The sequence below is a fragment of the Anomalospiza imberbis genome, chromosome 25 (assembly GCF_031753505.1).
Source record: "Anomalospiza imberbis isolate Cuckoo-Finch-1a 21T00152 chromosome 25, ASM3175350v1, whole genome shotgun sequence".
Lineage (NCBI taxonomy): Eukaryota > Metazoa > Chordata > Aves > Passeriformes > Viduidae > Anomalospiza > Anomalospiza imberbis.
Genome location: NC_089705.1, coordinates 4,280,642 through 4,308,523, shown reverse-complemented (window position 1 = coordinate 4,308,523; position 27,882 = coordinate 4,280,642). Strand labels below are relative to the sequence as shown.

The 27,882-nt window shown below is 63.0% G+C and overlaps 1 protein-coding gene across 5 annotated transcripts; it reads right to left on the bottom strand.

The window, feature by feature from the left end:
• Nucleotides 1-3: 3 nt before the first annotated feature.
• Nucleotides 4-27,548, bottom strand: DLGAP3 (DLG associated protein 3). Of its 5 annotated transcripts, none has more exons than XM_068172926.1 (12): nucleotides 27,291-27,548; nucleotides 11,548-11,634; nucleotides 7,815-8,890; nucleotides 6,697-6,899; nucleotides 5,521-5,635; nucleotides 5,178-5,412; nucleotides 4,345-4,685; nucleotides 4,150-4,235; nucleotides 3,043-3,467; nucleotides 2,710-2,801; nucleotides 2,316-2,459; nucleotides 4-1,968 (listed from the first exon to the last, which is right to left on the bottom strand). In XM_068172926.1, the coding sequence occupies exons 3-12, from the start codon at nucleotides 8,838-8,840 to the stop codon at nucleotides 1,750-1,752; spliced, it is 2,886 nt and encodes a 961-aa protein (XP_068029027.1). In that variant the 5' UTR covers nucleotides 8,841-8,890; nucleotides 11,548-11,634; nucleotides 27,291-27,548; the 3' UTR covers nucleotides 4-1,749. The 5 variants fall into 5 exon arrangements, with proteins under 5 accessions (XP_068029027.1, XP_068029025.1, XP_068029029.1 ...); XM_068172924.1 differs by having other exon boundaries at nucleotides 7,815-8,895; nucleotides 11,552-11,634; XM_068172928.1 differs by having other exon boundaries at nucleotides 5,521-5,587; nucleotides 7,815-8,895; nucleotides 11,552-11,634; nucleotides 27,291-27,547.
• Between the last annotated feature and the right edge of the window lie 334 nt (nucleotides 27,549-27,882).

The following is a 27,882-nucleotide window of genomic DNA, read 5'->3' as shown; positions in this document are numbered from 1 at the left end:
AGGTGAAAGGCGAGCCCGGTGCCGGCCATGTCCCCGCAGGGAAGTGGCCGCTGGCCCGGAGTAACCAAAGTCATCTTTATTCATTGCGGCGGTTCGTTACAATAAAAAGGGAGCCACGTGTCACGGTCACTGCACGGCGCTGGCCGGGGCGGGGGCCGGGGGCCCTTCCCAGGCACATCCCTAAATCCGGGGTGCAGGGGGAGTGGGGTGGGGAAGGGCTTTGGGTGGCTGAGTGGGTGCTGCCGTCACCGAGGTGTTTAGCACCGACGGACCCCCAGGAGCGAGGGACCCCAGCGAGGCGTCCCCCGGCTGCCTCTGATCCCACCGCCCTGCCTGAGGGCCTGGGCGAGGTTTGGCCCCAGATTTCGGGAGCTACCTGGCACCCACTGGCCCTGCCCTGGGGGGTGGCTGGTGATGCTGCGTGGGGCTGCTGCTGGCGCGGCAGAGTGAGGGACGGGGCTGGGGTCCTCCCCCCTCTGCCACCAAAAGGGACATCGAGGGGGACAGGATGTTTGGAGAACGGGGTTAAGGACAGGGATGAGGCAGATGCAGCCTCCTGCCCCACGACACTGCTCTGCCCTGGAGGGAGCTCTCCACTCTGTTCCTGGCTCTGTGCACAGTGATGGGGGAGCTGGGAACAGCCACATCCCAGGGTGTCCCTTGGCCCTGAGAGGCATCAGGTACGTGACAGCCCTATCCTGGGGTGTCCCATCCCGCTGGGCTCCGAGAGCGCAGGGGGAAGGTGTGTCCCCCTGAGGGGGTCTCTAGCTCCACACTAGGGGCAGCTGCTGGCCACGTCCACACTCCTGTCCCACCCACTGGTGCCAAGCCCAGTGTGGTCCCTGTCACTGCAGGTGGGCTCACTGGGGGAGCATCTCCCACCTGCAGCAAGGCACGGGGGGACTATTGCCTGTCCCTGGCTAGTGCCACATTGCAGAGGTGCTCCTGGACTCCAGGCTGGCAGGAGGGAAGGACGGACAGATGAGGGATGGACTGAGGGGAAGGAGGGCTGAGCGGGAAGGGGAGAAGCGCGTGGCGATGCTCCGTGCGAGGGAAGCGGGGCGGCTCGCCGTGACCGGGGGCTTCTGCTGCTCTGGCCCGTCCCACCAGGCAGGACACAGCGCTGGTCACGTGTAGTTTCTGGTTTATTCCTTGGGTTATATTTATATATGTATATAGGGGAGGGAGCCCTGGGTCCCCACCGGCACCTGAGCCGCAGGCGAGGGGAGCAGCGAGGGGACCCCTTTGTCCCCAGCACGTCCCAAAGCCTCGTGCCGGCAGGGCAGGGCTGGGGGGCTGTGGCTGGGCAGGGGCTGGTGGCCCGTCCCCGCCACACACCAGGGGATTGCACTGAGTACAGAGAGGCGGGGGGGCCTGCCTGCAGCCCCCTCCCCTCCAGCCCGGCGGGGCCGGGTGCTGAAGGTCACCTCTCTTTGGGTCGGGATGCAGGGGCAGGTGTGCAGAAGGGCTGGGGACAGAAAGCTGGGACACAGCCCCAGGGAGGGCAGAGGGAGGGAGAGCCCCGGACCCCAGGAGAGGCTGGCAGGGGCATGCGGGCGGGGAGGGGCAAGGGGACGGGGCAGAACCGGGCTTTGCGTTCACCCGCCGTCGGATCCACGGAAGGGCTAAGATAGAAAAGAGAGAAGCTGTGAGTGGGGCCAAGAGCTGCCCCAGGGTGTCCCCGCGGCCCCCCATCACAGTGAGCTACGGCCGCGCCGTCCAGTCCGGGTAGAAAAGCGGAGGCTGCGGTCACAGCCGGGTCTGCGCCTCGGGGATGTAGATCTCGATGCTGTCCGCGCTCTCAGTGGCCGAGCTCTGGCGGAAGGAGGCGGCTCGCTTGGCTGCCAGGAGCCGCTTGCGGGCCTCCTGCCGCTGCCGGTCCACCGAGTCCAAGGAGCGCTCCTTCACCGGGTGCACCTTGGAGCGCGGCGGCTTCTTTGGTATCGGGGGAGGCACCTTCTTCTCCTCCTGCACAGACAACAGGGGCTTCAGGCTGGGAGCTCCCAGGAATGGGCATCCCAGCGGGCTCAAGCCATGGCAAGAGGCTCCACGGACGCTCCCACAGGTTGCAAGGCAGGGCTGCACATCCCTTTATCCATCCCGTTCCAGGACCCTGCCTGGCCCTTTGCTGGGATACATCAGTGGGAGAACAGCCCTTCTCTAGCCTCACTTTTCCCCAGCTCTGCTTTTCAAGGTTTTGCTAAAAGCAGTCACCAGTGAGAGCTCAGCAGTGGTTTGGGTGCAGACGTTCTTAGGGATGAGGAGGGAGGGAGAGGTGACAGGTACAAGTGCCAGTGGCAGAGCCCTGCCCTTACCTTGGGCTCCATAATCTTCCACCCATTGGCCTTGAGCTGCTGGAGCTCCCCAAATTTCATGCTGACATCCTCAATGGAGAGCTGCAGGAGGTCCCAGAAGCCAGCCAGGTCTTGGAAGGTGGGCACGGGGAATGCGTTGGGATCCTGTGGGGACAGAGGGACAGAGTGCCATCCTCATCCATCAGTGGGATGTTGGCTCTGCTGGCCATGGGGCCATCCCAGCGCCCTGTCCTGGGGGCTCTATGTCCAGCAGTCCTCCATGGTGGTCCATAGTCACTGTCTGAGAGTATGAGACACCCCCTCCCCACCACATGAGGAGCTGGGCGTTGCCCACCGCGCTCTGGATCTTGTCCAGTGCTGGGAGTTGCCCCCTGGCACCGCTGCCCACACTCACCATGTTCTGCTGGCAGAGGCGGTAGAACTGCTGCACCTTCTGGGACATGAGGAGCTGGGCACTGCCCACCGCGCTCCGGATCTTCTCCAGGACTGGGGAGGAGAGCAAATAGTCACAGGCAGCTCAGAGCTGTCCAATACATCTTGTTTCTCCTCTCCTTCATATCCCCCTAGCCCCAGAGGGTTTACCGGTGCTCCTTGCCCTCACCCAACCTCTTTAGCATTGGCAGGGAAGATGCTCCAAGGTGGGAGCACTGCAGGACAATGACTGTGCCCCCCCAGCTCTGCAGGATCCCCAGCCCCTCTCTCTGCTGTGACACCCCACCCGACTCACTCTCCTCGGGCAGGTCATAGTCCTCCGCCTCCCTCTCCATCTGCTGGCACCAGCCCTCCATCTTCTCCACCTCTGCCTGCAGCAGTTTGATGAACCACTCCCCGTCGCGGTGGCACGGGGAGGCACGACCGGAGTCAGGGAGGCTGCGGGAGCCCCGCTCTATCCAGGCGTCCCGCCGGGGCACCTCCACCGTGTCGTACTGCAGCTGGTAATCCTCGCGGTACGCCCACTGCCCCTGCGTGTGCACCGTCTTGTACACGGCGTACTGCCGGCCCGACTCGGGCTCCGAGGAGTGCCGCTGGAAGGGCCGCCCGAACTGCAGGGCTTTGTCCTCGGTGGCCACGGCCAGGCCGGTGAAGCCCTCGAGCTCCAGGTCCGCCTGCACACCCGCCGTCACGCTGTTGGAGCGCTTGAAGCGCGCTCGCCTGCGGAGACAGGGAGAGCGTGGGGACACTCACGGCCAGCAGGGATTGTCCTGTCCCCCCCGCCAGGTACCGCAGCAGCAGGGGCAGGGTGAGGGACACCCACAGGTAGGATGGGGCCGGGGATGCCGGGGTGGATCCCGGAGCATTCAGGGCCACAGGCGCAACCCCGAGCAGCTGCGATCTGCCAGTCCCTCATCTCCTCTGCTCTCAGCCTGTTTCCATGGCTACCAGCGCTGGACCGGGGATGAAGAGGAGCACCAGGCTGCATGGGCACGATGCCAGAGCTCCCCTTCCGCAGGCCATGCAGGTTCTGGCACACCTGGCGTTCCCATCCCAGCCAAAATGTCATGGTTTGCTACAGAAATGCCCAAAGGTTGATCTGCACCTGGCGTGGGCTCAAAGCTAAGGGCTGAGCCCAGCAGAGGAGACCCAGCACAGGGCAGGAATAGGGCAGCCCCTTCCCTGGACAGCAGAGAGGACAAAGGAAAGGCCAAATCCTGCTCCAGGTGGGGGCAGCTAGCCTGGGATGGGGATGGTTCTCAGCTCTGGGGTTTCAGCCAGAAGGGAGAGAGAAAAGATGCTTGGGGTAGTGGTGGTGTGCAGAGCTCAGGAAGCCCCCAGGAACCCAATGCCTCGGTGCAGTGAGTGTGGCAGGTCTCAGCCCAGTCCAGCCATGTGGTACCTTTTGTCCTCCTCCACCTGCACCCCGATGGAGTGGAACTCCCTCTGGCTCCGGCTCTCCGTATCCGAGTCAGAGACGGCTTCAACCTGCCAAGGGGCAGAGGGAGAGCGCTGGAGGGTAGCCCCCAAAACGCAGCGTGGTGGCTCAGCATGGCCCACACCGCTCGGGCAGCCCACAGGGAGGAACGGAGCCCACCTGCACGCCAATGGAGGGACGCCACTTCCGCTGCCGAGCCAAGCTCCGCAGCTCCTCCCGGCCTGGGATGGCCTTGATGATGAGCGTGGAGGGCTTGGGAGTGGCACGGGGCTGGACCGGGGGCAGGTCGAGGGCCACGGCCGTCACCTTGGAGCTCTCCAGGCTCTCGGCCGAGTTGCAGCGGGCCGCGGCATCTTTGGACCAGGCGGGGCTGCGGGCGACCTCGCTGGGCAGGTAGCTCTCGTGGGTGGACTCGGTGCTGCTCTGCGCCGTGACGGAGATGAGAGGTTTGGCTTTGGTTCCTGGAGGGATGGGAGGTGGAGCTTTTCTGTAACTGAAGGCTGTTGTGGGAGAGGCGCAGGATGAAAAGGCACGTGAAAACACAGACACTTGCTCATTTCCCGCCACGAACAGGGGCCCCAGGGAATGCTGCCCATCTCCTCCCACAGCACGGGGATCATGGCCCCACAGGGTTTGCCCCTAAGGTGGGTTAGATATGAGCCGGAGTTCAGCGGGGCTGTTTGACCAATTGTTGGGATTGGAAAACACCCCAGACCCACTCTGGCCACATTGCTGCAGCACCCAGCAAAGGGGCAGAGATGGGGACAGAAGTGGAGAGAATGAGGGGATGGCAAATGGGTGCTGGGGACACAGAGCAGCCCTCTGATTGGGACTGGGTGATGAGCAGGATGCTCACACCCTGTCCTGGGCCCTATAGGGGTCAAGGGCCATAAGGAGGGCAACAGCAGCCCTTGGCAGGTGCCCAGGTGAGCAGACAGGGAGATGTGGGGTTCCCTCACACGGCCAAGCCCTCGCCACCCCCCAGGACTCACAAGTGCTGGGCTTCAGGATGCTGCTGGTGATGGGCGGCCCAGGAGGGGCCGACATGGAGAAGAGTGAGAGACAGTCGTCGTCCTGGGAGCAGCCCGCCTGGATGGCCCGCAGGTAGCTGTGGCTCCGCATGCGGAAGCAGCCGGGCAGGTCCAGCGCCTCCACGGCCTGCGACTCCACCTCGCCGAAAACCGACTCGCAGACGGCCTCAAACTGGTGGTTGAGCTCGTCGTTGATCTAGGGAGAGTGGTGGGTGAGGCTGAGCCAGGGCAAGGGATGCTCAGAGCGACATCCACCACATCCCTGCCCCAGCCTGCCCTGTGGAAACTGTGCTACAGAACGTACCTGGCCGGTGGTGAAGGAACGCCCGTAGCTCTGTCCCCGCGGGAGCATTCGCGGTGGCGTGCAGCAGCTGGGACAGTTACAGATATATGAATCAGAATAGTGCCTACTTGCAAACCTAATGAGAGACAGTGGGAATAGAAGGGATCGCACCAAAAGCAACACATTCCAGCAGAGCATTTGGAAACACAGCCGCAGTGATACTCCCGCTGGCCACTGCTGCTGTCCCCACTCCTCACTGCCCCCAAAACTGTCACCTACTGGGACTGGAGCATGTCTCAGTCATCCCCTTTTGAACATGCCTCTTCTCCCCATGGTCTTCATGTGGCTGCAGCAGGAGGTCCCCCCCGAAAGCCCAGCGTAGCTATGTCCCCCCCAGTGCCCTGACACAGAGCAGGGACAGGGCTCGGTGCTGCTGGCTGGGGACTGCAGCTGTGAGCGGGGACGGTGCTGTGAGCGGGGACGGTGCTGTGAGCGGGGACGGTGCTGTGAGCAGGGATGGTGCTGTGAGCAGGGACGGTGCTGTGAGCAGGGACGGTGCTGTGAGCGGGGGACGGTGCTGTGAGCGGGGATGGTGCTGTGAGCAGGGGACAGTGCTGTGAGCGGGGGACAGTGCTGTGAGCGGGGGACAGTGCTGTGAGTGGGGACAGTGCTGTGAGCGGGGGACAGTGCTGTGAGCGGGGGACAGTGCTGTGAGTGGGGACAGTGCTGTGAGCAGGGGACGGTGCTGTGAGCAGGGGACGGTGCTGTGAGCGGGGGACGGTGCTGTGAGCGGGGGACGGTGCTGTGAGCGGGGGACGGTGCTGTGAGCAGGGATGGTGCTGTGAGCAGGGATGGTGCTGTGAGCAGGGGACAGTGCTGTGAGCAGGGACGGTGCTGTGAGCAGGGATGGTGCTGTGAGCAGGGACAGTGCTGTGAGCGGGGACGGTGCTGTGAGTGGGGACAGTGCTGTGAGCAGGGGACAGTGCTGTGAGCGGGGACAGTGCTGTGAGCGGGGATGGTGCTGTGAGCAGGGGACAGTGCTGTGAGCGGGGACAGTGCTGTGAGCAGGGGACAGTGCTGTGAGTGGGGACAATGCCATGAGCAGGGACATGCCACTTGTCCTCCCAGGGAGCCCTGGCCCATGGCCCCGCTGCTGCCTGCAGAGCTGGGACGGGGCCGGGAGGCAATAGCCCTTACTTGGTCCTGGCCTGGTCGGCGCTGGAGGAGCGGCGGTAGCTGTCTCGCCGCGTGGCCGCCCTGGGCAACACTTTGGCGCTGATGTCCGAGTCGGCGCTGTCCTCGTCGCCCATGGCCTTGATGTAGCTGCCGCTGCGCATCCGCCGGCACGGGATCTCCCCGTCCTTGCCCGCCGGGTACCCGCTCCACTCGTCCTGCGGCACCTGGAGCAGGAGGCAAGCGTGGGAGGATGTGGTGGCTGGGGTCCCACAGGTGGGATGCAGAGCCGAGCTGTGTGCCAGCCCAAATCCAGCCCAAATCCAGCACATGTGCCCTGTCCTCCCCATGCACCCCAGAGCTGCAAGGACAGACCCTGGGGGCTCTGACCCTTTTGGAAAGCCCCAAAATCCAGGAGAGCAGATTCCTCCTAACAGCCACAGCTCCCCATTCCCACAATGCGGGGCGGCGCAGCAGCTCCCACCTCACGGCCCCCCTGGCAGAAGCGTCTGGGCCAAATCCCACCCATGCCAGTGCAGCGCCCGCCTGACGTATCGGGCACCAGTTCCACCACGTGCTGCTGACGCCAGCACCGCGGGGCCCTTATAGGGCAGTGGCAGGGGGTGATGTCCCCTGGGGCTCACGGCCGGGACGGTGGGGCTGGCACCCTGCCCTGATGCCCCCACTGCCAGCGGAGACAGGCCCCGGCCACCCCCACCCCAGCCAGCACAGCATTGCTGCTCCCTGTCTCCTTCCCCCAGGAAAGGGAGAGAAAAGTTAATTAGCTTTTAATTGGACGGGGGGTGACCTAGAAGGGAGCCCAGTGATGAGGCAGGCAGTGGCACCCAGCCAGGCACACAGGCAGGATAAAAGCAGTGAGAAGGGAGCAGGCACAGGGCTGCTGGTGGCCCTGAGCTGACAGAGCTGGTCTGACCCCAAATGCAGCACAGGGCAGGAGGCAGCAGATGGGCTTCGAGAAGACATCGGGGACCGGCACAGGACCATGGGAATGGGGCACAGGCACTGGTGATATGGAGGAGAGCTGGAGCATCCCCATAGCACCCCAGGCTGCTGGATGGAGGGTCCTGGCTCACCCCACAGCACAGTCAGCCCCAGTCCCCTCACAGTGCCCAGCCCCTCACCTGCAGGTACTGGTACGCTCGGTCTTTGGCCTTTGCTTCCTGAAGCATCAAGGTCTTCTCGGTGCCGCCAGCGCTGGGATAGGCTTCACGGGCCTGGCTGACGGTCATGGTGTGCCAGGCACTCCTCTTGAGTGTCTGGCCATCCAGAGACATGGACATGCCGGCACAGGCCAGGCATTTTCCTTCCCCGCCGCCCTTTAGACTCTTCAAGGTCAAGTCTCTGAAGGCACTTTCGGGAGCGTCCACGCAGTACTGGGTGCCCTGGTCGGCAGCGTGCCGGCCAGACACCATGTAGCTGCTGTCGCTGTCCAGGTTGTCGTCGGAGCTCCACCAGCCCAACATCTTGGACCGGTGCCGGGAATCCACCTTACGGTCCTTGCTCTTGCTGCGCTTGCCATGGCGGGACTGGTGGTGGTGGTGGTGATGGTGGTGGTGGTGGTGGTGGTGGTAGCCGTCCCCGCGGCCGTCCATCTTGGCGCCGTTGTAGTCCCGCTTGGCCGGCGCCTCCAGGGAGTGGGACTTGGCGAAGAGCTTCTGGACGGAGTGGACGAGGTGGCGGATGCGGCTGGGGCTCTCGCTGCGGGGCTCGGCGCCGCCGGCCCGGGGGTACTGCAGCGTGTGGAAGCCGTCGTGGTGCAGCGGCAGCTGCTTCTCGAACTGGTCCAGCAGCGTGGGGGGCAGGCGGTTGATCTTGCTGGCAGGGTGGGCGGTCGCCATGCATTCGTCGCAGGAGTCGTAGGGCTGCTGCGCGTGATGCATCCTCGGGAAAGTGCTGCTGGCGCTGGCGGAGGGCGGCTCGCTCAGGGGCCCGCCCGGGCACTCGCTGGCCGCGCCGGGGCTCCGCGCCGGGCAGTAGGGATGCTCCAGGGAACACGGCTCGCTGGGGCTGAGCAGGTACGGCGGCCGGCCCTCGGGGCCGTGTGGGATGTAGTCGGCGGGATGCTCGCAGTCCTCTGGGATGCAGCGGCAGCGGTGGCCGGAGGAGGGCTGTGTCTGGCTACGCTCCCCATGGTAGCCTTTCATCATTTCAGCACCCACCCCATAGCCTCGGCATCTTGCCGGGATGCCCCTGCGGGCTCATCTGTGGGGACAGGGACAAGAACAGTGTCAAGATCCCCTCTGCACCCCCACAACCAGCAGAACATTGGAGGCTACCTCACAGGAACCAGCTGAGAAGGCTGGGAAGTTTCCAGGGCAAGATTCAGCCCTGCGAAGTGCCAGAATCCTGGCATTACACCTGGTGACAGAAGCACAGTGCCCAGGCCAGGCACCTGGGGTTACCCCCAGTTCAGGTGCTCAGAGGGGCAGTAGGAAGGAGAAAGTGCTGCCAGCAGCGATGCAGGCAGCAGGGCCTGCAGACGGCGAGGGAGGACATGCTGCCATTAGCAGATCCTTGTTTTCTTCTCCAACACCAAATATTATGAAGTGTTTCTCCATTAGAAAGCAGCTCTGGCTGAGTTTTTCAGCCGTTGCGATTCACAGCGCCGCTAATGAGCTGCCGCGGGGCGTGGGGGAGCCGTGCTCTGATGTCTCCATCCAGCCCCACACGGAGCTGTGCATGGAGACCCACGATCCAGGGTTCTCCTGCCCTGCAAGCCCTCTGGATGAGGAGCCAGGAGCAGAGGTGGCTGTGCTGTGTGAGGGGCAGCCCCAGGGAGAAGCAGGAGGATGGACGGCGTTGAGCCAGGCTGAGCCTGCGCCAGCCAAGGCTGAGCCGCCTGCACCCATGGAGGTTTGTGTGCCTTACAGTCCCCCAAAGGCTCTGTCTTTGGTTGGACTGTAAATAAGGAAATTACTTATTCTACAGAGTATCTCGGCTAATTAACAGGCATCGTTAACGCTCTTGTTGTCATATTTGGGCAGGGTGCTGCAGGCAGCACGTCTCCCAGGCTGGCTGCAGGAAAAGGTGACCGTGGGACGTTCCCTGTGGCACGTGGGGATTTGACCATGGAGACTGGAAACAAGGGACACTGGGAGAGCCAGAGCTGGTGGGAGGGGGTTGTGCCCCTGAGCAGCCCTGGAGGAGAGAGAGTCTGGGGGTCCCCAAGGGATGTGGGGGTGGGCAGCGTTGGCATTTTGGCCCTGAGCAGCAGACAGGGCCCTGAGAACACATCTGCCCTAAGCCACCACCACCTTCCTTCCCAGCTTCCCAGCTGGATGGCTCCATTCTGTGCCGCTCCCTATCCTCAGATCCCGCTCCTGCTCTAACAAGGCTCCCTAATTGCTGAACGGAAGATGCAGCTGGTACAGACGATGCCTCTCCCCTCCTGAGACAGCTGCTGTGAGGAGCAGGAGCAGCAGCGTGGGATGGAGCTGCCTCCCTGGCCTGGGATCAAGCAGCAGGATGGAAGGACAGACAGACAAACAGGCTCCCAGCCCAGCTCTGCCTCCGCGGACTGAGCTATCATCTCCTGCTCAGGGAGGGAAGCTCTCGGCTGATCCAAATATTGCTACCGCAGCGGCAAGAAGGAGTCAAAATATCTGCGGAGCCTGTCAGCACGAGCCCGCCGGGCTTTTGTGCTCGGCAGGTGCAGGAATTCAACAAAGCCGGAACCACAGGCGAGACAGCACCACAGCTCCCCCGCACCTGTGGAGCGCTGGCAGCGGGTGGGGACATGCCGTGGTGGAGGATCCATGTCCCAGCTCACCAAGGTGACACAGGCATCTACACCCTGTCCAGGGACCAGCCAGGCTCCCCTGAGGGCAGCCACGGGATGGAGAAGGGGTCGGGAGTGACCCTGTGGGGCTCAGCACAAGCACCGCAGCGCAGGGTCTCCATTCCCACATGCCAGCAGGAATGGCCACGTGCAGAGGATGAGAGAGGCCACTGAGCCCACTCCTCTCCCCTGTCCCAGGAGGGCAGTGTGGGCAGGCTGGCACATGGGACTGGGGCAGCTGGCCAGAGCGTGGCTCGTGGGCAGATGGCCGAGAGCTGGAGCTGTGTCCCTCCAAAAGCCAATCCACTGAGCAGCCCTTGGGATGGAGGGATTTGTGCCACCAAAGCACAGATTTAAGTCAAGGGGGAAAAACCCAGCCCAGCTGAATTTTGTGCCATTTAACACCAGGGTAATTACCACCAGTGGGAACCTACCGCCCACACAATTATGTGCTAGGATAAACTGGAAGAGCATAATTACCATTACAAATAACTCACTCCTCGCCTTTATTGCACCCAGCGCCAGGAGAAACACCCACCAGTGGCTCCTCACCACCACCTCCCTCTGATGTCTCTCCCCACTGCGAGGGTCAGCACAGGGAGGAGAGGGGCTCGTAGTCCCTGGTGCCCCAGGCCATCCTGAAATTCAGCCTCCTGCTTAATTTCCCATGTGAGCACTTGGCAGAGGCAGTTCCACTTCCCAGCAGCTGCCCCATGAGATCCCTGCCTTGGAGGCAGTGCCGTGCTGAGGCCCAGGGATTCAGGGATTCAGGGCAGATGCACCAGGAGCCTGAGCTTCCCTGGGACCCCATAGTACCCAGGATCCTCTCACCTTTCCTCCAGCTCCAGGAACACCAGTGGGGAGGTGAGAGGACATCAAAACCCCATCACAAATATGTGGGTCTGGCAAACCGCCCTGACACAGGGCAAGACTGGGTTTTCCAACACTTCCAGGTCTAACCCCAAGAGCTGGGGTTGATGGCCCTGCACTCAGGGGGTCCTGGCCCCCTGCCCTACCCCAGCAGCTCCACCATGGGCATCCCATGCTGGGGTCCCAGTGAAGCCTGTTGGTGGCACTCACCTCCCGGCGCTCAGGGGGATGCTGTCCTCATGGCCTCGCCAGCAGCAGCTCTTCCACTCTGGGAATCCCTGGGGCAGCAGGCTCTAGGGGAGCAACAGGACGGAGATGAAGTCAGAGCAAAACCAGCCCCTGAAAACCAGCCTGAGCCACCACCCTCTGTATTTCTTATCAGCCCAGCCTTCCATCTCCCCCTGAGGCTGTCCCACACCAGCACAGCAACGGGGACAGCTCCACACGGCCATGGCCATGTGTTTCACCCACTTCAGCCCCAAAACCGTCCCCAGTCCCATCCTGTTATGCAATTCCCTGCCAGCGAGTGCCAGAGCTGGCCCAGCGGCCACCTCGCCATCGACTTTCATTTGCTCTGGATCCGGCCGCTCGCTCCACAAAGCCTCCTCCCGCCACGCCGCCTTTCCAGCGCCACCAAAGGGACTTTTTTTTCCAGCTTCCAGGCCGGGAGAGGTGCGAGCTCGGCCCGTTCTGCTCTGCAAATTAATGCGAGGTTCTGCCGGCTTGGGTCCTGCTGGGGACCTTTATGGCTTGGGATGAAAGCGGGAGAGAACAAACACGCAGCGTGAGCGCCCGGCACTGCGCGCGAGCTGGAGCCGGGGAAAAAAATAAAATAAAGTGGTTTTCCCACTTAGGGGCTGAACAAATTTGATCTACGGTCGTCGGAAGAAAATAAATATGGAATACAGCCAGGTCGTTTCCACCGTGCTTTTAATCTATTTACTCTTTCCCCGCTCATTGTAAGTGAGAAGGATTGTGGAAAGCAAACATTTTATTTTATTACTAATTGCTCTGTTATTTTATGAGGCTGAATTAGTAAAATTTACTCAGTCTGGAGGAAAAAAAGAGGGGTTTAGTAAGAGATCACCTAATTTAGCAGAGAAAGGGGAAAGGGAAAGGGGAAAGGTGAAGAAAGGGAAAGGGGAAAGGTGAAGAAAGGGAAAGGGAATAGGCAAGGAAAGGGGGAAAAAGAGAGGAAAAGGAAAGAGAAAAGGGGGAAGGGTAAAAAGGAAAAGGCAAAGAGAAGAGAAAGCAGAAAACAGTGTGAGCAGGATGCAAAGATCACAGAAAATACACGGGCTGCAATCAGGAAATCAAAACCAATTACTGTTAATAAAAGAAAGCAGAGCAGCTGCAGGCAGGCACTGCCTGCAGAGGGCTGTGAGGGGCAGGATCCAACTGGGCACCGCTGGAAAAAAGGGATGAGGCAAGATTTTTAAAAAGTCATGAAAGATGAACACAAGCTGAGGATTTGCAAATATGAGTGGAGCAGGAAGTGTTTACTGACGCCACTGAGAAGGCCACAGAAGCCAGCACAGCTGGCTGGAACCCCAACAGGGTTGGGGGACTCCTGCACCCAAAAACATCTGGAGGACCCTGACACCCCGACATAACTGGGGGATTGTGGCACCCCGAGGCTGGGAACATCTCCCCTGTCTCAGCCCTGCCCTGACACATCCCTTCTCCCTGAGCATGGGCGCTTCCCAGGCACCAACCCCAAATCCACGGTGCCCCAGGGCTCCAGTCCAGCGTGGCCACCCCGCTCCACAGCCGGGAGGCTGAGGACAGGCCGTTCGACGGGCCGGGCACGTTAATAAGCACATGATTAATTTTGGCACCAGCCCCAGCTGCCTGACAGCTCCTTCTCCAGGGCTGGGAGAGCGAGCGCGAGAGGTGCTGCCTCTGCTGATGCAGCGGTTGGTGGGATGAAAAATCCTGCAATGCAGCACTGCTTCTTAATGAGCCATTTGTCTTTGAGTCTTCTTCACTCATTACCATGCCGGGAGAAGGATGGGAGTTGCCCCACGTCCCCATCTGAGCAATTACTCCTGGAGCAGAGTGAGGAAATACGGCCACGACGCGCCCAGATGCCAGGGATCCCGGCACGGCCGCCAGCGCTGGGACTTCCCGCCACAGCACCAGTGACTCTGGCTGCTGCCACCACGGGGGAACAGGAACCCCCTCCCTGCACAGCACACACAGCCCAGGGCCACCCACCCTGGCCCCAGACCTGATTCTCTGGGGAAAAGAGCCATGCTGGGTGTGCAAAGGAGCTGGAGCATGCTGGAGCTGCCAAGGCAAAGGCAGCGGAGAAAGGATTCTGGCACTCCATCCCTGCAAAGCCCAAACCAGATCTTGGTGGAAGAGCCACATCTTCCAAAGCCCTTTAGGATGGGGAACACCTGGGCCTGGCAGCCAGATCCCAGGAAGCTGGCTGAGAAGGAAAGAGGTGGCACAGGGAAAGGGCCGTGGCAGCATTCCTCTGTAGGTGCAGGCAGAGGCAGGGCTGGCAGGGGTGAGAAGCCAGAAGCCTCATGGCATAGGCACCTCCAGCCCCCTCGGCCCCGCAGCAATGCTCATCCTGCCCATAGGAGCCAGGACATGGCACACAGGGCATGGACAGCCACAGATGGGACCCCACAGCCAGTGTCAGGAGCACAGCCAGCTGAGTTGTGGGACCACCATGGAGGCACCCCCAGGCCAGGCAGAGCTCCAGGGACCCCAGCCTATGCCAGCTGGCGCAGGGATTGTGGGCACTGAGGCACACGGATGAGCACCCATCACCGGTGATGCCCACGGACAGTTCCCCTCCCTTGGACACACTCGACATCTGCCCACACTGCCTGGAGCCAGCAGCAGCCAGCACGCTCCTCCGGTGCCTCCAGGCTTGCTGGGAAAGGGGGACATGCAGGTGACACCGAGGAAAGCCTGCTGTTCTCCTGCAGTGAAGGGAAGGGACAAGCAGGGACACACATCCCCCTGTGCTGTGCTCACCCTGGGGGCTCTGCCCACATTCCCAGGGGCACTCCAGCCACCAGCGGTGCCCCAGGTGGGCAGTGGGCTCCAGCATCTCCCAGGAGTTAGATCTGCCTGTGCCAGAGGCACTGGGGGCCATGGCAGGGCCCCCAGGCCCTGCGGCTGTGCCAGGGGCCCCAGCTGGCAGCGGTGCTGGATGAACCCCATTTCCCCATTTTTCCCTCCCACCCACATGGAGCCACCAGCTAGGCCATGCTGCCGAGGCTTAAGCAGCCACTTACTCCCCAGCCATGCCATGTAATGACTTAAGCCAGGGATCACTCCAAAGCCTCTTTGGTGAGCTCAGGGCAGCACAGCCTGAGCACTGAGCGTGGCAGCAGTGACAGCTCTGGCCATCTCCTGCCCATTTCCTCCAAGCCCCTGGGCAGGCCGACCCTTCCATCCCCAGCTTCACTCCCACTGAGCCCCCAGCAGGCTGGCACTGCCATCCCTGCTCTGCTCCTGCCGGGCGCTTGGCTGAGCCAGGGCTCTCACCTGTCACCAGCATCGCTCCTCATCCTGCTTTCCCCAGCACGAGGCACTCTCCACTCCAACCCCAAATTACACCAATCCCAACCGGTTCCCTTCACGGCACCACCTCCCCCCATGGGGCCGCAGGGGCCGGAGTTTCCAGGAACGGCGGGGAAGCAGAGCCTCGGTCCCTGTGCCAGCAGGGATGCTCCAGGCCATCACATCCCATTCCCAGGCTGCATCCCCTGGGGCCAGGGCTGGGATGAGCACAGCGAGCCCCGAGGCATGGCACAGCCCAGCTTGCCAGCAGAGGACCCAAACTGCTGCTTTAATGGATGGGCTTAATTTGCAAAGCTGATGAAAACCTAAATATTTAAATACATAATTCTGCACAATGCTCTTAGCGTGGGGACAGAGCACGGGGAGGGGGGGCACGGCTGGTGAGTGAGGACACGGTAGGCAAGGGGGATGCTCTGGTGGGACCACCTGGATCACATGGACCAAGAGCACCTCCATCACAATCTGGGGACTGTGCACACCCTTGTCCCCAAAGCCAGCAGCACTCGCAGGATGGGTGCCATGGGGAGCTCTGCTGTTGGCACTGGAGACCTGCTCCACCACCCAGAAGCATCCCAGAGAGAAATGTGGGGAAAAGGGAGCGTGGTCCAAGCCAGGCAGCTGTGAAGGGCAGCGGGACGAGCCCCCATGGAGATTACACCACCGATATTCCTGCTACAACAGCTTAGAGATAAAAGAGATTTGACGGATTTACCAGCAATACAAATTGAATATTTAATTTTAGTTGCAGGGGAGGAGCGGGGGCTCATCCCAGGGGTGCACGGAGGTGTGCAGGTGGTGGGCCTGAAGAGATGTTCCCAGCTCTTGGAGGAAAACTTGTGTCAGAGCCATCCCCACAAGCCAGAGGCGCTGGGCATTGTCATGGCAGTGGGACTGGGGACCCTCTGCCCAACCTGCCCCTAAACCCACCAGCCACTCACCAGCTGCCAACGGCACGGCACAGCCCCTGCCAGCACGTGGAGCTCCTGCAGGATCCTCCTCGGATGAACCATGTGTGGGGGCCCAGCACCAGCTCTGGGGGTGCTCAGGAGGGGTCCTGACCCCACAGGCTGCCCCTGGGCCAGCCCTGAGCCAATGCGTGGCTGCTTCGCTCTGCTCTCCTCTGCCCTGACCAGGATGTACCCAGGGAGGCTGTGCCTGGCTGAGGATGTCCCTGGATGAGGCCGTTTGCCACCCAGGGCAGGGACTTTGCAGGGAATGGGGCTGGAGGCAGCAGGGAGGGAGACAGATCTGAGCATCCTGTGGGACGGGGTGGAGAAACCCCCAAGGGAACCCAGCCACCCTCTATCAAGCCAGAGCAGAGGCAGAGGACAGGCAGCAACAGCCCCCTGCCAGCTGTGAGAACGGGGCTGCTGGCTGTCCCCAAGGCCAGCACAGGGTCCCATGGTGCCACCGAGCCAGGTGCCCATCCTGGCTCACCGCTCCATGGCCAGTGTGCCGTGCTGGCACGGGTGCCAGCGCAGGGCGGGCTGGGGGAGGACGGCAGAAGATGAATGAGGGAGTCGGGAGGCTAATGGCATTGTCTGGAAAGTAGGTCGTGTGCTGAGCAAAAAGATATTTATATCAAAGCTCGTTCCCCCGCAGAAGCTCCCGAGCCGGGTACAGGCAGCACCACGAGCCCATGGCCGCTGCTCTGCACCCCCGTGACACCCGTGTGGCACCCTCATGGCACTCCACACCCCCACAGCACCCCCTGCCCGCCTCCATGCCCAGCTCTGCCACCCTGGGCCCCCGCCAGCCCCGGGGCTGCCCTGCTCAGGGGTGGCAGTGCTGGAGGTGAAGTCATCCCGATGGAATGGGAGCCACGGCAGCTTTGCCTTTTTCTGACCTGGCTGCAGGCGCTGGGCACTGAATGGCACCGAGTTATTTTTATTTTAATGCAACCTTTGCCAAGGTGCCATGGACACTCCTCAGATGGGCACAGTCAGCCCAGGATGGCCACGGAGGGTCCTGTCCAGCCCAGCCTCAGGCCAGCAGCAGCACCCTGGCCTCTCCCAGCACCTGGCTCTGCCCATGCTCCTCACATTCTACATCACCCCTGACCTGAGCTTGGGCCAGGTCACAGCCTTGTTGCAAAGCTCAGTCACCTCCTTTCCTGCTGGGAGACCTGTGCCCCAGGATCTCTCACCCCTCCAGCCTTCCCAGAAAAGCCAAGAAATCATCCCAGAGAGCCCAGATGGAGTCAAGTGGTTTTGTCCCCTCTGGCCGTGCTGCCCCAGCTGTGGACATGACCTGGCAGCAGCCATGGGGCCATCCAGCCCTGCTCTCCCGTGCCTGTCCCCATCCCACACCTGGCAGCCTGCGATCCAGCACGGGAGCAGGTTCATTTCCCATAATAGCTGTGTCGGCTGAATTTACAGCCTCACTCCGAGTTATTAATAATAATGGCCTCACTCTTAAGTAGGGCTTTTCATCTGCCTCGGAGCCCTTTCCAGAGGACGTCTGCAGCATTATCACCATTTTATTCTCGTTTCAGTGGGCACAAGAGTGAGATGGAGAAGGGGCAGCTGATCTGTGGTGTGGAGTGCACGGTCCCGTGGGGAGCCCGGCCACAAAACCCCCAGGGAGGCTGGAATGCCAAGGGCCTGTCGGGGTGCAGCCACAGCACCGAGCCTCCTGCCAGCCGTGCGCGGTGATTTACACCAGCAGCGAGCCCGGGCCCTGCCGCACGGATAAATCCACTTCAGGCAGCAATAAACCAGCGTCACCACATCGGTAATCCGCAGCGCTGCCACCGCCGTGAGGAATCCAGGGGCAACGCACATGTGCCGATAAATCCCGGACTTGTCTCAGTGGGGAGGTCCCTGGGGTGGAAATCCCCGGTGGAGCCGTGGCCGAAGGGGTGGGTGCAACCAGGCTCTCATGGGAGATGCCAGCGAGGGAGACCCTGGGGATGGATCCAGCACATGGGACTTGCAGCGGCCACGTGGGACCGGGGACATCCCCGAAACGCCCCCCCCCCGTTTCCCCCCCGTGATGCCCACCCACCCCGGGCAGCTCCGGTGTCTCCCGGCCGTGTGCCACAGAAGGGCTCGATGGGCAGATTTATTCCCCTGTAAGAGAGCTTTGATCTGAAGTTATTTTTTGTTTACTAGCAACAAGGTATTGTAAATACATCTTTGCCGATAATTATAGAGTCTGGGCGCACACCTTAATCTCCATAAAATATCAGATGCTACAATTTGCCTGATTTAATGAGATTGGAGGCTGATAAGCCGCTGAGCTAAGCTGTAAACTTTGGGGGGGAGGAGGGAAATGATTGCAAATGTGCTAAACCGCCTTCGTCCTCCTCCTCCTGCTGCTGCTGCCACGTGCTCATCCCGGGAGCGTGTGCCCAGCCCCGTAGCCCCCTGCCCAGCTCCCAGGGTGTGCCCGGGCTGCGCCGCAGCAGCTTCACGCAGGGATGGGCATTTAGGGCAAAGGGAGCTTTTTATACAATTTACCTCATTAAAACTCCAAGAGCTGAGCACGGCACCGGGCTGTGGCCGAGGGCTCTGCCTCAGCACACTCCGTTCCCCGTGGGCCTCGTGCCTTGCCAGAGGGGAGCCAGCACAGCCCCAGTGCCAGGCCGGGTCCATGTGCCAGCCGAGGTGTGAGAACAGGGTCCCCAGGGGGCATGGGGACACGGCTGGGCTGCACGGGCAGGTCAGGATGGACATGTGTCCATATGTGTCCCTGTGGATCCAGGTGTGTCCAGATGTGTCCAGGCATGCACAGCTCCACCTGGCACCTCTGGCCATGCCAAGGGCAAGCTGGACTGAGGGGTCCATGCCACCCAAGGCCATGCCCTCACCACGTCCCTCCACAGACATGGGGGTTTGTGCAGTCCCAGGTGCCAGGGGTGGGGATCCCCTCGTGCAGGGATAGGGGGCCCTGCCTGGAAAGCAGGAGGCTCCTCCTGGTAACGAGCAGCCCCGTTTCCACAGCAACCTTAAAGGCCCACAGGTGCCGCCTCACCAGCGGACCGGCTGTGGCATTTCTGGGGGACACTCAGCCCGTCCCCCTGCCCAGCACCCTGGCCTCAAACAACAGCATCTCATCCCCTCAGCCAGCAGCCCCCAGCCCATCTCCCCCAGGTACCACCTGGGCTCACCCACAGCCCCCTCCCCGCACTGAGACCCCCAAAGTGTGCAGACCCCCTGCACCAAGAGAGACAGGATCCCCCAAAAATACCCCTGTGCCCACCCCGACATCACGAGGAGCCAGTGCTGACCTACAAATGTCAGGCTGACAGGTTAATTACTTTCCTTCTTCCTCAGGCCGTTATCTGATGGAATCAGATGTCACCTGAGACTGTTAATTGGCCTAATTATTCCAGTTTCAGATTTTAAATAATTAGTTACTGTTGACTCCAGCCTGACTTCCGCGATTTTCTATAAAAAGGTCAAATGGTTCCTGGATCCCAAAACCCAAGAGATGGGGTGGAGGGGCTGCAGCAGAGGCCAAGCACACTGAGACCCCTGAGCTGGCTGGGGACACTGGGGACAGTGTGGTTCCCACCAGTGCCTTGTGCTCATACTGGAGCTGGCAGGACAGGAGCATCATCTGCCTCAATGGCAACAGAGGGAAACCAGGAGAGGGAGGGGGGTGTGGAAGCACAGGGTGAAGGGTGGGGGGTGGGAGGGAGCCCCTTCCTCCCTCCCTCCCTCCCTCCCCCAGCATGGTGACAGCTGCCCCAGGCTGAGCCACAGGAACCCCCCCAGGAGAGCCCAGCTCCCACTGGGCACCTCATCCCTCCAGGTTTGACTCCCCAGGGCTGAAATCTCAGCCCAGGGTTTTCTGCAGCTGTGATTTTCCCCCAGGGTTTCCCTGTGGACACTGGGCAGTGGGCACACAGGCAGCACCTGCCCTGCGAAGGGTGATGGTGGCCAAAGCAATACCTCGTGCCCAGGGGCTCCCTGCAGGGGCTACCTGTCACCTGCCCAGGGCATTGCAGAGAGGGACACGCCGGGCAGAGGGACAAGCAGAACCGGCTCATTCTCTCAGGAACACCACGCTTTCTCCCAGCCTCATCCCCGCTATTAATAGCCTTCACTAGCCTCCTCGGGAGCCATTTGCATATTTGATTGCAACTCCGGGGCGGGGCAGGGCCCTTCAATCAGCCGCTCCCGCAGTCTCATTTGCATGGGTTGACATTTTGTTCTGGGAGCAGTGACACCGGCACTGCGGTCGGGGACACGGTTCTGGGGGGCCGAGGTGAGCACCGTGTCACCAGCCAGCAGCGCTGCCCCAGGCACTTCGCATCAGCCGACCTGTGCCTACCCGGCAGCCCCAAGCAGGGCCGGCAGCCCCTCCCCGGCTGTCCCAAACCCGTCAGGGAAGTGACGGAGCCTTGGTGGCCCATGTCCCCACACGCCCTGCCCTGCCCTGTCCCGCTCTCCAGCCCGACTCACAACAGCCCGTCCCTGTCCGACCTGCCCGGCGGGACGATCAGAAGCGCCCGTGGAGGGAAGGCTGTGCCCAGCCCGGCGGGCAGGGTGTGGGGTGACGGGCACAGCGGTGGGGCGACGGGCACACAGCTCTGCGCGCTTTCCCGTCCCACCGGCCCTGTCTGGAGCTGCCGCACATCAAAGGTTAGGGGCAGGGCGAGACGTCCCCAGGGAAGTGAGGGGACCCCGAGCCCCAGCGCACCCGTGGGCACCCCCGGGGTGAGAGGGTCGGGACCCGCCGCCGGCTCATCCTGCAGTTCGGACTCGCAGCGTGGGGCCGGGGATCAGCACCGAGGACAGCGGCCGCCGCCAGCGCCACCATGGCCAGCGCCACCACCGCCACCACCATGGCCACCACTGTCACTACGGCCACCACTGCCATTGCCGTGGCACCACGGCCACCATGGCCGCCACTAGAAACTCCCACCACGATAAACTCGCACCACGAGCATCACTGCCACGGCCACCACGGCCACCGCGGCCACCACGGCCACCACTACCATCAGTGTCACCACAGTGCCAACAACACGTGCCACTGGCGGCCGTCCTGCGGCCCCGCCACCAGCCCCTGTCACAGCCCCAGGCCAGGGATGTGCCAGACAGCAGCAGGAGGAGCTGGGCGGCTCCAGGGCCCCGGGCAGGCACAGCCGGGAGCTGCGTCCCAGGACGCCCTCGCTTCCCCCCGGCTCTTGGCATCACTTGGCAGGAAAAAACAAACCAGGTGAGGCGTGGGATCAAGCCTCAGGATGACAGGGATCGGGAGAGGGCTCTGCTGCTTCCCTCCCTCCTGCCTCAGTTTCCCCTCCAAGAAAGCACAGCAGAGATACAGGTTTGTGTCACGGAGAGGCAGGGTGATGGGGGAATCCACAGAGAGGTACAGAGGGACCCAACTGCCACTGTGACTGTGCCAAGGAGCGAACTGAAGACAGGCAGGGCTCGAAGCACAGATGTCGGCACCGGCTGTGCCGCTCCCCGGCAGCGGGGCCGTCTGGCAGGCAGAGCTGGGGCTCCCCGGCTCCATCCACAGACCGACACACAGACACACAGACACACAGAGGAGACGCTGTCCCTCACCTACACAGAGGTGCAGTCCTGCCCTGCTCCCCACATCCCCAGTGAACAGCCCCCACTCAGCACATCCCCTCCCCCAGCGCTCACGGCTCCCAGCCCCCAGCCCCAGCACACACTCCCCCTGCCGCACACACAGCCCCCAGCCCCAGCACACACTCCCCTGCCGCACACACAGCCCCCAGCCCCAGCACACACCCCCCTGCCGCACACACAGCCCCCAGCCCCAGCAGACACTCCCCAGTGCACACAGCTCCCGGCCCAGCACACACAGCCCCCAGCCCAGCTCCGCAGGGAACGGGAGCAGAGACCTCGGGGCTGGGATCTCCCCATCCCGGTCGGGCGAGCTTCCCGGCTGTGCCGAGGCTCGTCTGAGCGAGGGCTGGCCGGGAGCCACAGGCTGCACACCGAGGAGAGAACGTGGCTGCCAGGGAGGAGGATTCGGCCATGAAAGGGTTAGGGCTGTGGGCTGCCCGGGGGCTCCCGCTCTGCCCGGGCCGGGGGAGCTGGCTGAACTGGCAGAGCTGGGCACAAAGCAGGGCTCTCCCAGGACTGGGGCTCTGCAAGGCACGGAGCCCCCTGCACGCAGCCAGGCCCTCTCCCCTCCCACCCACCACCCCACTCACCCGCCGCCGCTGCTAAGCCGTGAAGTTGCCGGCCTGGGCTCGGCAGGAGTCGGAGGATGGCCGCGGCACAGCGGCTGGATTCCCTCTGATCCTGCGAATTCCCCGCGGGCTGCCCATGCCGCGGCCAGGCCGCGCAGCGAGGCCGGAGGCGTCCCCGGGGTCACGGCCACCCACGGCAGCGCAGCGGCGGCGGCCACGCTCCGGGTGCCGACACCGGCACCGGCACCTTGCAGCCGGCGAGAGGCGGTGGCGGAGCCGTCGCCCCCGCGCGCTGGGGACACACCCACGCGCGCTCCCCGGCGCGCTCGGCCACCCCCGCGCACCAACACGCACCCCCGGGAAGGGGCTGCCCACGCCGGCAGCGCCGCACGCCCACGCAGAGCCCCGCACAGCCAGACGGACACACAGCCCCGCAGGCCGACGGATGGACGGACACAGAGCCCCGCACACACAGACGGACACACAGCCCCGCACACTGATGGATGGACAGGGCCCTGCACACACAGACGGACACACAGCCCCACACACTGATGGATGGACAGACACAGAGCCCCGCACACACAGACGGACACACAGCCCCACACACTGATGGATGGACAGGGCCCTGCACACACAGACGGACACACAGCCCCGCACACTGACGGATGGACGGACACAGAGCCCCGCACACACAGACGGACACACAGCCCCACACACTGATGGATGGACAGACACAGAGCCCCGCACACACAGACGGACACACAGCCCTGCACCCTGACGGACAGGGCCCTGCACAAACAGACGGACACACAGCCCCACACACTGACGGATGGACAGGGCCCTGCACACACAGACAGACACACAGCCCCACACACTGATGGATGGACAGACACAGGGCCCTGCACACACAGATGGACACTCGGCAGTTCTGCATCACTGCACCTGGACAACTACATGGCCACATGCATGTGGCTGCTCCCACGCACAGTGTCCCACGTGCCCCACCCCCACACACTCCTGTGCACCCCACAAGCACCTGAGTGCTGCCCTCGCCCCCTCCAGCTCCCCACACACACCTGCTGTAGGGCAACCATGTGGTTCCCCTACCATGGAGCTGTCCCCAGTGTGCCCCCACCCAGAGAGGGCCCAGGGGAGCCTGAGGCAGATGGGTGTCATGACACAAAACATGAAACCTGAGGCCATCCCTCAGCTCAGCTGCACAGATGGCAGACCTGGGGTGCATCAACCACCATGGGGTCTCACCCCAACCCCACGTCTGGGGACACCAACCACAGCAGGGACAGCCACTTCCAAGGCAAACGGTGTTTCACCAGTACCAACCAGTTCACCATTCCCAAACAAGTGCCCCAGCATCCACTGTGCCACCACAGTGCCTGCATCCCTTTGGGAAGATGAGAGGTTCCCCGGGAATGGGAAATCAGCAGGTCCTGTCACAATGGGACTCGATACCTTCAGCTTTTGTAGTCCTCTCACTCCAACGCAGCACCCCCACATGCCCACAGACAGGCTGTTCTCCCCCTTCCCTCTGCCCACCAAAAACTTCAGCTGATTCCCAGCCCAAACAGCTCCTGATCCTCCTGCAGAAGAGGGCCAGGCAGGCAGCGAGGCCCCATCACCACCCGCTGCCTGGAGCTGCCAATTTAAGGCCAACCAGACTCCTGGTGAAACACTGAGCTCTGGCAACCACGCCGCAAACATCTGCTCTTCCAACGGCATCGTGATTCACAGGCTATTAATTGGGGCATGGCAGCGCTGGGAACTGTTTGCATCCCCTGGCTTTGCTCAGAGCCACAACTCGCTGCCGACAAGGTCTGGGTGCCGGAGACAGAGCCAAGCCTGGCTGCAGTGGAGCCGCACCGGGACCGGCCGTGGGGCACAGTGCCCAGCTCCCACACCGGCTGCACGGACACCCGGGAGCGAGCCACAACCAACCCCAGGAAAGCAGCAGCAGTGGTGCCCGCTGCTTGGCAGAGCCACGGTGCCCGCCGGAGCCAGGGGCAGCAGGCAGGCTGCCTCTCTGGCGGAGTGGGTTGGCGGGTGCTGGGGGTGCTCTTCAAGTTGTTGTCACCAAACATCAGCGTGTTTTCCACAGGGTGTCCCAGCTGCCGAGCCACTCGCTCCCAGGGGTGCTGGCTTCAAGGGGAGCCACATAGCAGACCCTGCTCGGGCAGCACCAAACAAAGGCTGTGGGGAGCCTCCAACAACAGCCAAGAGGAATCTGAATTCAGAAGCTGATTAGAAACCATGTCATGGCTTCTTCCTGCTCCAGCATTTGGGGAGGAGTGAGCTGGGGGGCGACGTGGAAAATCTAATTAAGATTGAGGGCAGGTTGCAGAGGCACTGACACAGGCACTGCAGGAGCACAGCTGCTTGTGGGAGGGGGACACCGGGTGCTGCAGCACCCCTGGCCCTGCAGAAATGGGGAAGGCACAAATTAATTCTTCTTAATCTGATGGGCACTTGCTCCGCTGCCACGTGCTGTGGCAGGTGGCAGAGAGCAGCCCGGCCTCCCTACAGCTCAGCTTTTGGACCCGTGGTGGCCAGACCCTCTCTGTCCCCTGCTAGTGACACCATACAGCCTTGGGAATGAGCTGCTGAGCAGGACAGGGTGAGCAGAAGGGGCTCAATCCTGCCTGGTTTGGAGGAGGTGAGTGTGGAGTGCTGAGCTGTCTGCCCTGTCCATGGCATTCCAGGTGGCCCCCCCATGCTGCTGCTCGTAGAGGGACCAGGCATGACAGGGCCATTGAGATGGCCACGACCTGAAGGCCACTTTATCAGAGCAGGCTTTACACCTGCTTCTTGGGGACAGCAGAGCCCAGAGGCCAGGCTGAAGGGGCACTACCCAGGGTCTGCAGCACCAGCACCACTCTCCACATCCCCCTCTCCTTGCCCTCCGTGCCCTGTGCCACCTGCATCACAGGGATGTCCTCCCCACTGCGAGGAGCTGCCACCTCACGGCGGGGGTGTCCCCCGGGGCACGTCCAACCGCAGCCCCCGGCCCCCCGCCCGCCCCGTGAGTCCCCCTCTGCTGGCACGTCTCGCCTGCTATTCTTAGCTCTCCAGCGCTGCGCTCTCCCGGCAATGGCACCGTATATTACTATTGTTGCTGGCTGCCAACGTCTTGAAGCAGGCAGCCAGGATCGTGATGGGGCTTCCACACCCCTGGTGACCTGTCATTCGGTCCCTGCTGGGCTCTGGTCTTCAACAGGCTATTTCAGGAAATCCAATTTGATGGCCAGAAGGAGCACAAGCCACACATTCAGCCCCTGTGTTGGATCCAGGCTCCTCCTGTTTCTGCTCAGATCCAGATTTTTGCTTCGCCTGTGTTGGCAATAAGGGCCAAGAGTCACCTTTGGCTCCAGATCCAAATTTCTGGCTGGGTGGGATCCAGGGTTTCGGCTCAGCTTGCTGGAGAGATGCGAGCGTCTGCAAAACCTGGATCTGGAGCCCCAGCCCCCACCGCAGCAGCTCCACCTGGGCATGAGACCCCAGCACGAGGCCTGATCCTGCCTCTGAGGGTGGGCAGAGCTGGGGAGACCCACGCTAGCACAGCCACCAGCTGCCCACACAGGCTCTGCATCCCACAGGTCCTGGCACAGCTCTGCCTCTGAGCTACTAATGGGGAGGCTGAAGAAGCCCCCCCCAAACACCCCCAGCCTGGGCTTCTCAGCACCCTCCACTCTTCTCGTGCCTTGCCCAAGCTGCTGGGAGCCAGGCCCAGCAGGAGGACTGAGAGGGCTGGGGGCTGCTCCTCCAAGCCCACGTGGCACAAGCCTTGGCAGTCAGGAGGGAGATTTGGGCACCAAGCTCAGCACCATCTCACCCAGGCTTGGAAGGGGGACACCGCGGTTTTGTCACCCCATTCCCCAGAGCCAGGATGCCTGGAGCTGGTCCTGGTGCCCTGGCTCAGTGGGGTAACAACACCAGGGCAGCCCCAAAATTGGCTCACATCAACAGCTCCCCACATCAGTGCTCCCACCACCCCCACAGCCAAAAGGGGCCCCTCCAGGCTCAGATGTTCCACGGTCACTTTGATGGCTATTTTTGCATTCCCAGCCCCGCCAGCACTGTAATAATGCTTGAAAGGGCTGACATGCTCCTTGCAGCCATGCCCATCTCCCAGTGGCCTTCCTTCTGCTCCATCCCCTCACAAACAGTCCTCAAGGGCTGGGAGCCATGGATGCATTCGGGGGAACAATGGGAGCACGGGGGTGAGAAACTAAGACCAAAAATTACATCCATTTCCTAAAGGAGAATCTGCACTGCTGACCGGCTCCTGCTGCAATTTACACCAAGGAAGGCTGCCTGCTCCCAGCCTGGATTCCCACGGGGATAACCAACACCCACAAGCCGGGCTTTGTCCCCTCTTCCTGGCCAGGGGACAGGCAGGGATCGGCTGCAGGCAGTGCAGCCCTGGACCCCGCGAGGGAGGTGACATGCGGGGCTGGATGTCACAGGATGGAGACAGACCAGAGGTCCCAGCACCAACTTGCTCTGCAGGTTTGGCACAGGATGGGGGGACCAGACCGACTCCTCCAAGAAAACCCAACAGTCTGGAGGAAGGAAGGCAGCAGCAAGAGGGAGCACAGAGACAGGGGCCCCTAAAGCTCTGCTTGCCTGCCAGGCTGGCTTGGACCATGGCGCCTGGATGCACGGTGATGGGCACAGCTCAGCTGGTTCCCCCGCCAGCTCCCGGCACTCGGCCGGGCATGGTCCTCACCGCCCTCCCGGCAGGATGGGAGGGGGATCCCACTGGGTGGGGAGGGGTCCTGGGCTTGCCCCGAGCGCTCCGCAGCGAGAGAACGCAGGATGGCTGGCGTCGCCATCCAGGAGAGGCTGGAGGAGCTGCGGGCTGTGCCTCCCTCCCCAGTGCCTCGGGCAGCAGGAGATGGGGATGCCCGCTGGCACCCCTTCTCTCCCACCCACCGGGGAATCCTGGCGGAGCTGAGCGCCATGGTACCGGTGAGACGCCCCCGGCCATCCCCCGGCTCCCTCCTCCACCATCTCCCCGGTTCACCCCCGGACACCCGCTCGGCGGGGCTGGATGGGTCCGCAGGTGACCCGTCCCGTTCCCGCGGGGCCGGCTCCGCACGGCTCCGGTGCCTCGTTGGCGTGAGCCCCCCTCCGCACTGATCACCGCGGAGCCCCGGGACCGCTTCCCCCCGCCCCCCCGCTGGGCACCGCGGATCTCGGGGACCGGCCCCCACTCTGCGCTGGGCACCGCGGTGCCCCCGGGAGCGGGGCCGCCCCCGCCGCTCTTACCCCGCTCCCGCCTCCTACATCCTCCGGCGGCTCCCGGGCGGTTCCCCGACGGCCCGGCGCGGCCGCCCCCGGCCCGGCTGCTCCCGGCCCGGCTCGGTTGGGCTCGGCTGGTCCCGGCTCGGCCCGGGCCGGCGCCCCGCGCGTGGGAGCGCGGCGGGCGGCAGCATGCGAGTGGCGGCGGCCCCGCAGTGCAGCGCGGGCGGGCGCGGAGCGGCGGGAGCGGAGCGGGGCCGCCGCGGCGCCGCCAAGACACGGCGGTGGATTTTCCCCGGGAGCCAGAGCGGGCGGCGGCGGCGCAAAATGGCTCCGGTGCGGCTCTGCCGCCGCCTCCCGGCGCCCCGGGACCCCCGGCGTGGGGAGCGGGGGCAGCCGCACGTGGGGCCGGGGAGATGCTGCCGGCGCGGGCTCTGCCGGGATGAGCGGTACCCACCCGTGGGCATCCCCTGAGGCGCCCTGCGGAGCCGGACTGGCACCGAGACAAGGGGTACCCACCCGTGGGCGTCCCCCAGGATCACCGCAGGGAGCCGAGGGCACTCCGGGACCGTCACCCACGCCTGTCCACGGGCACACTGCCTGCCAGGGAGGGGACAGA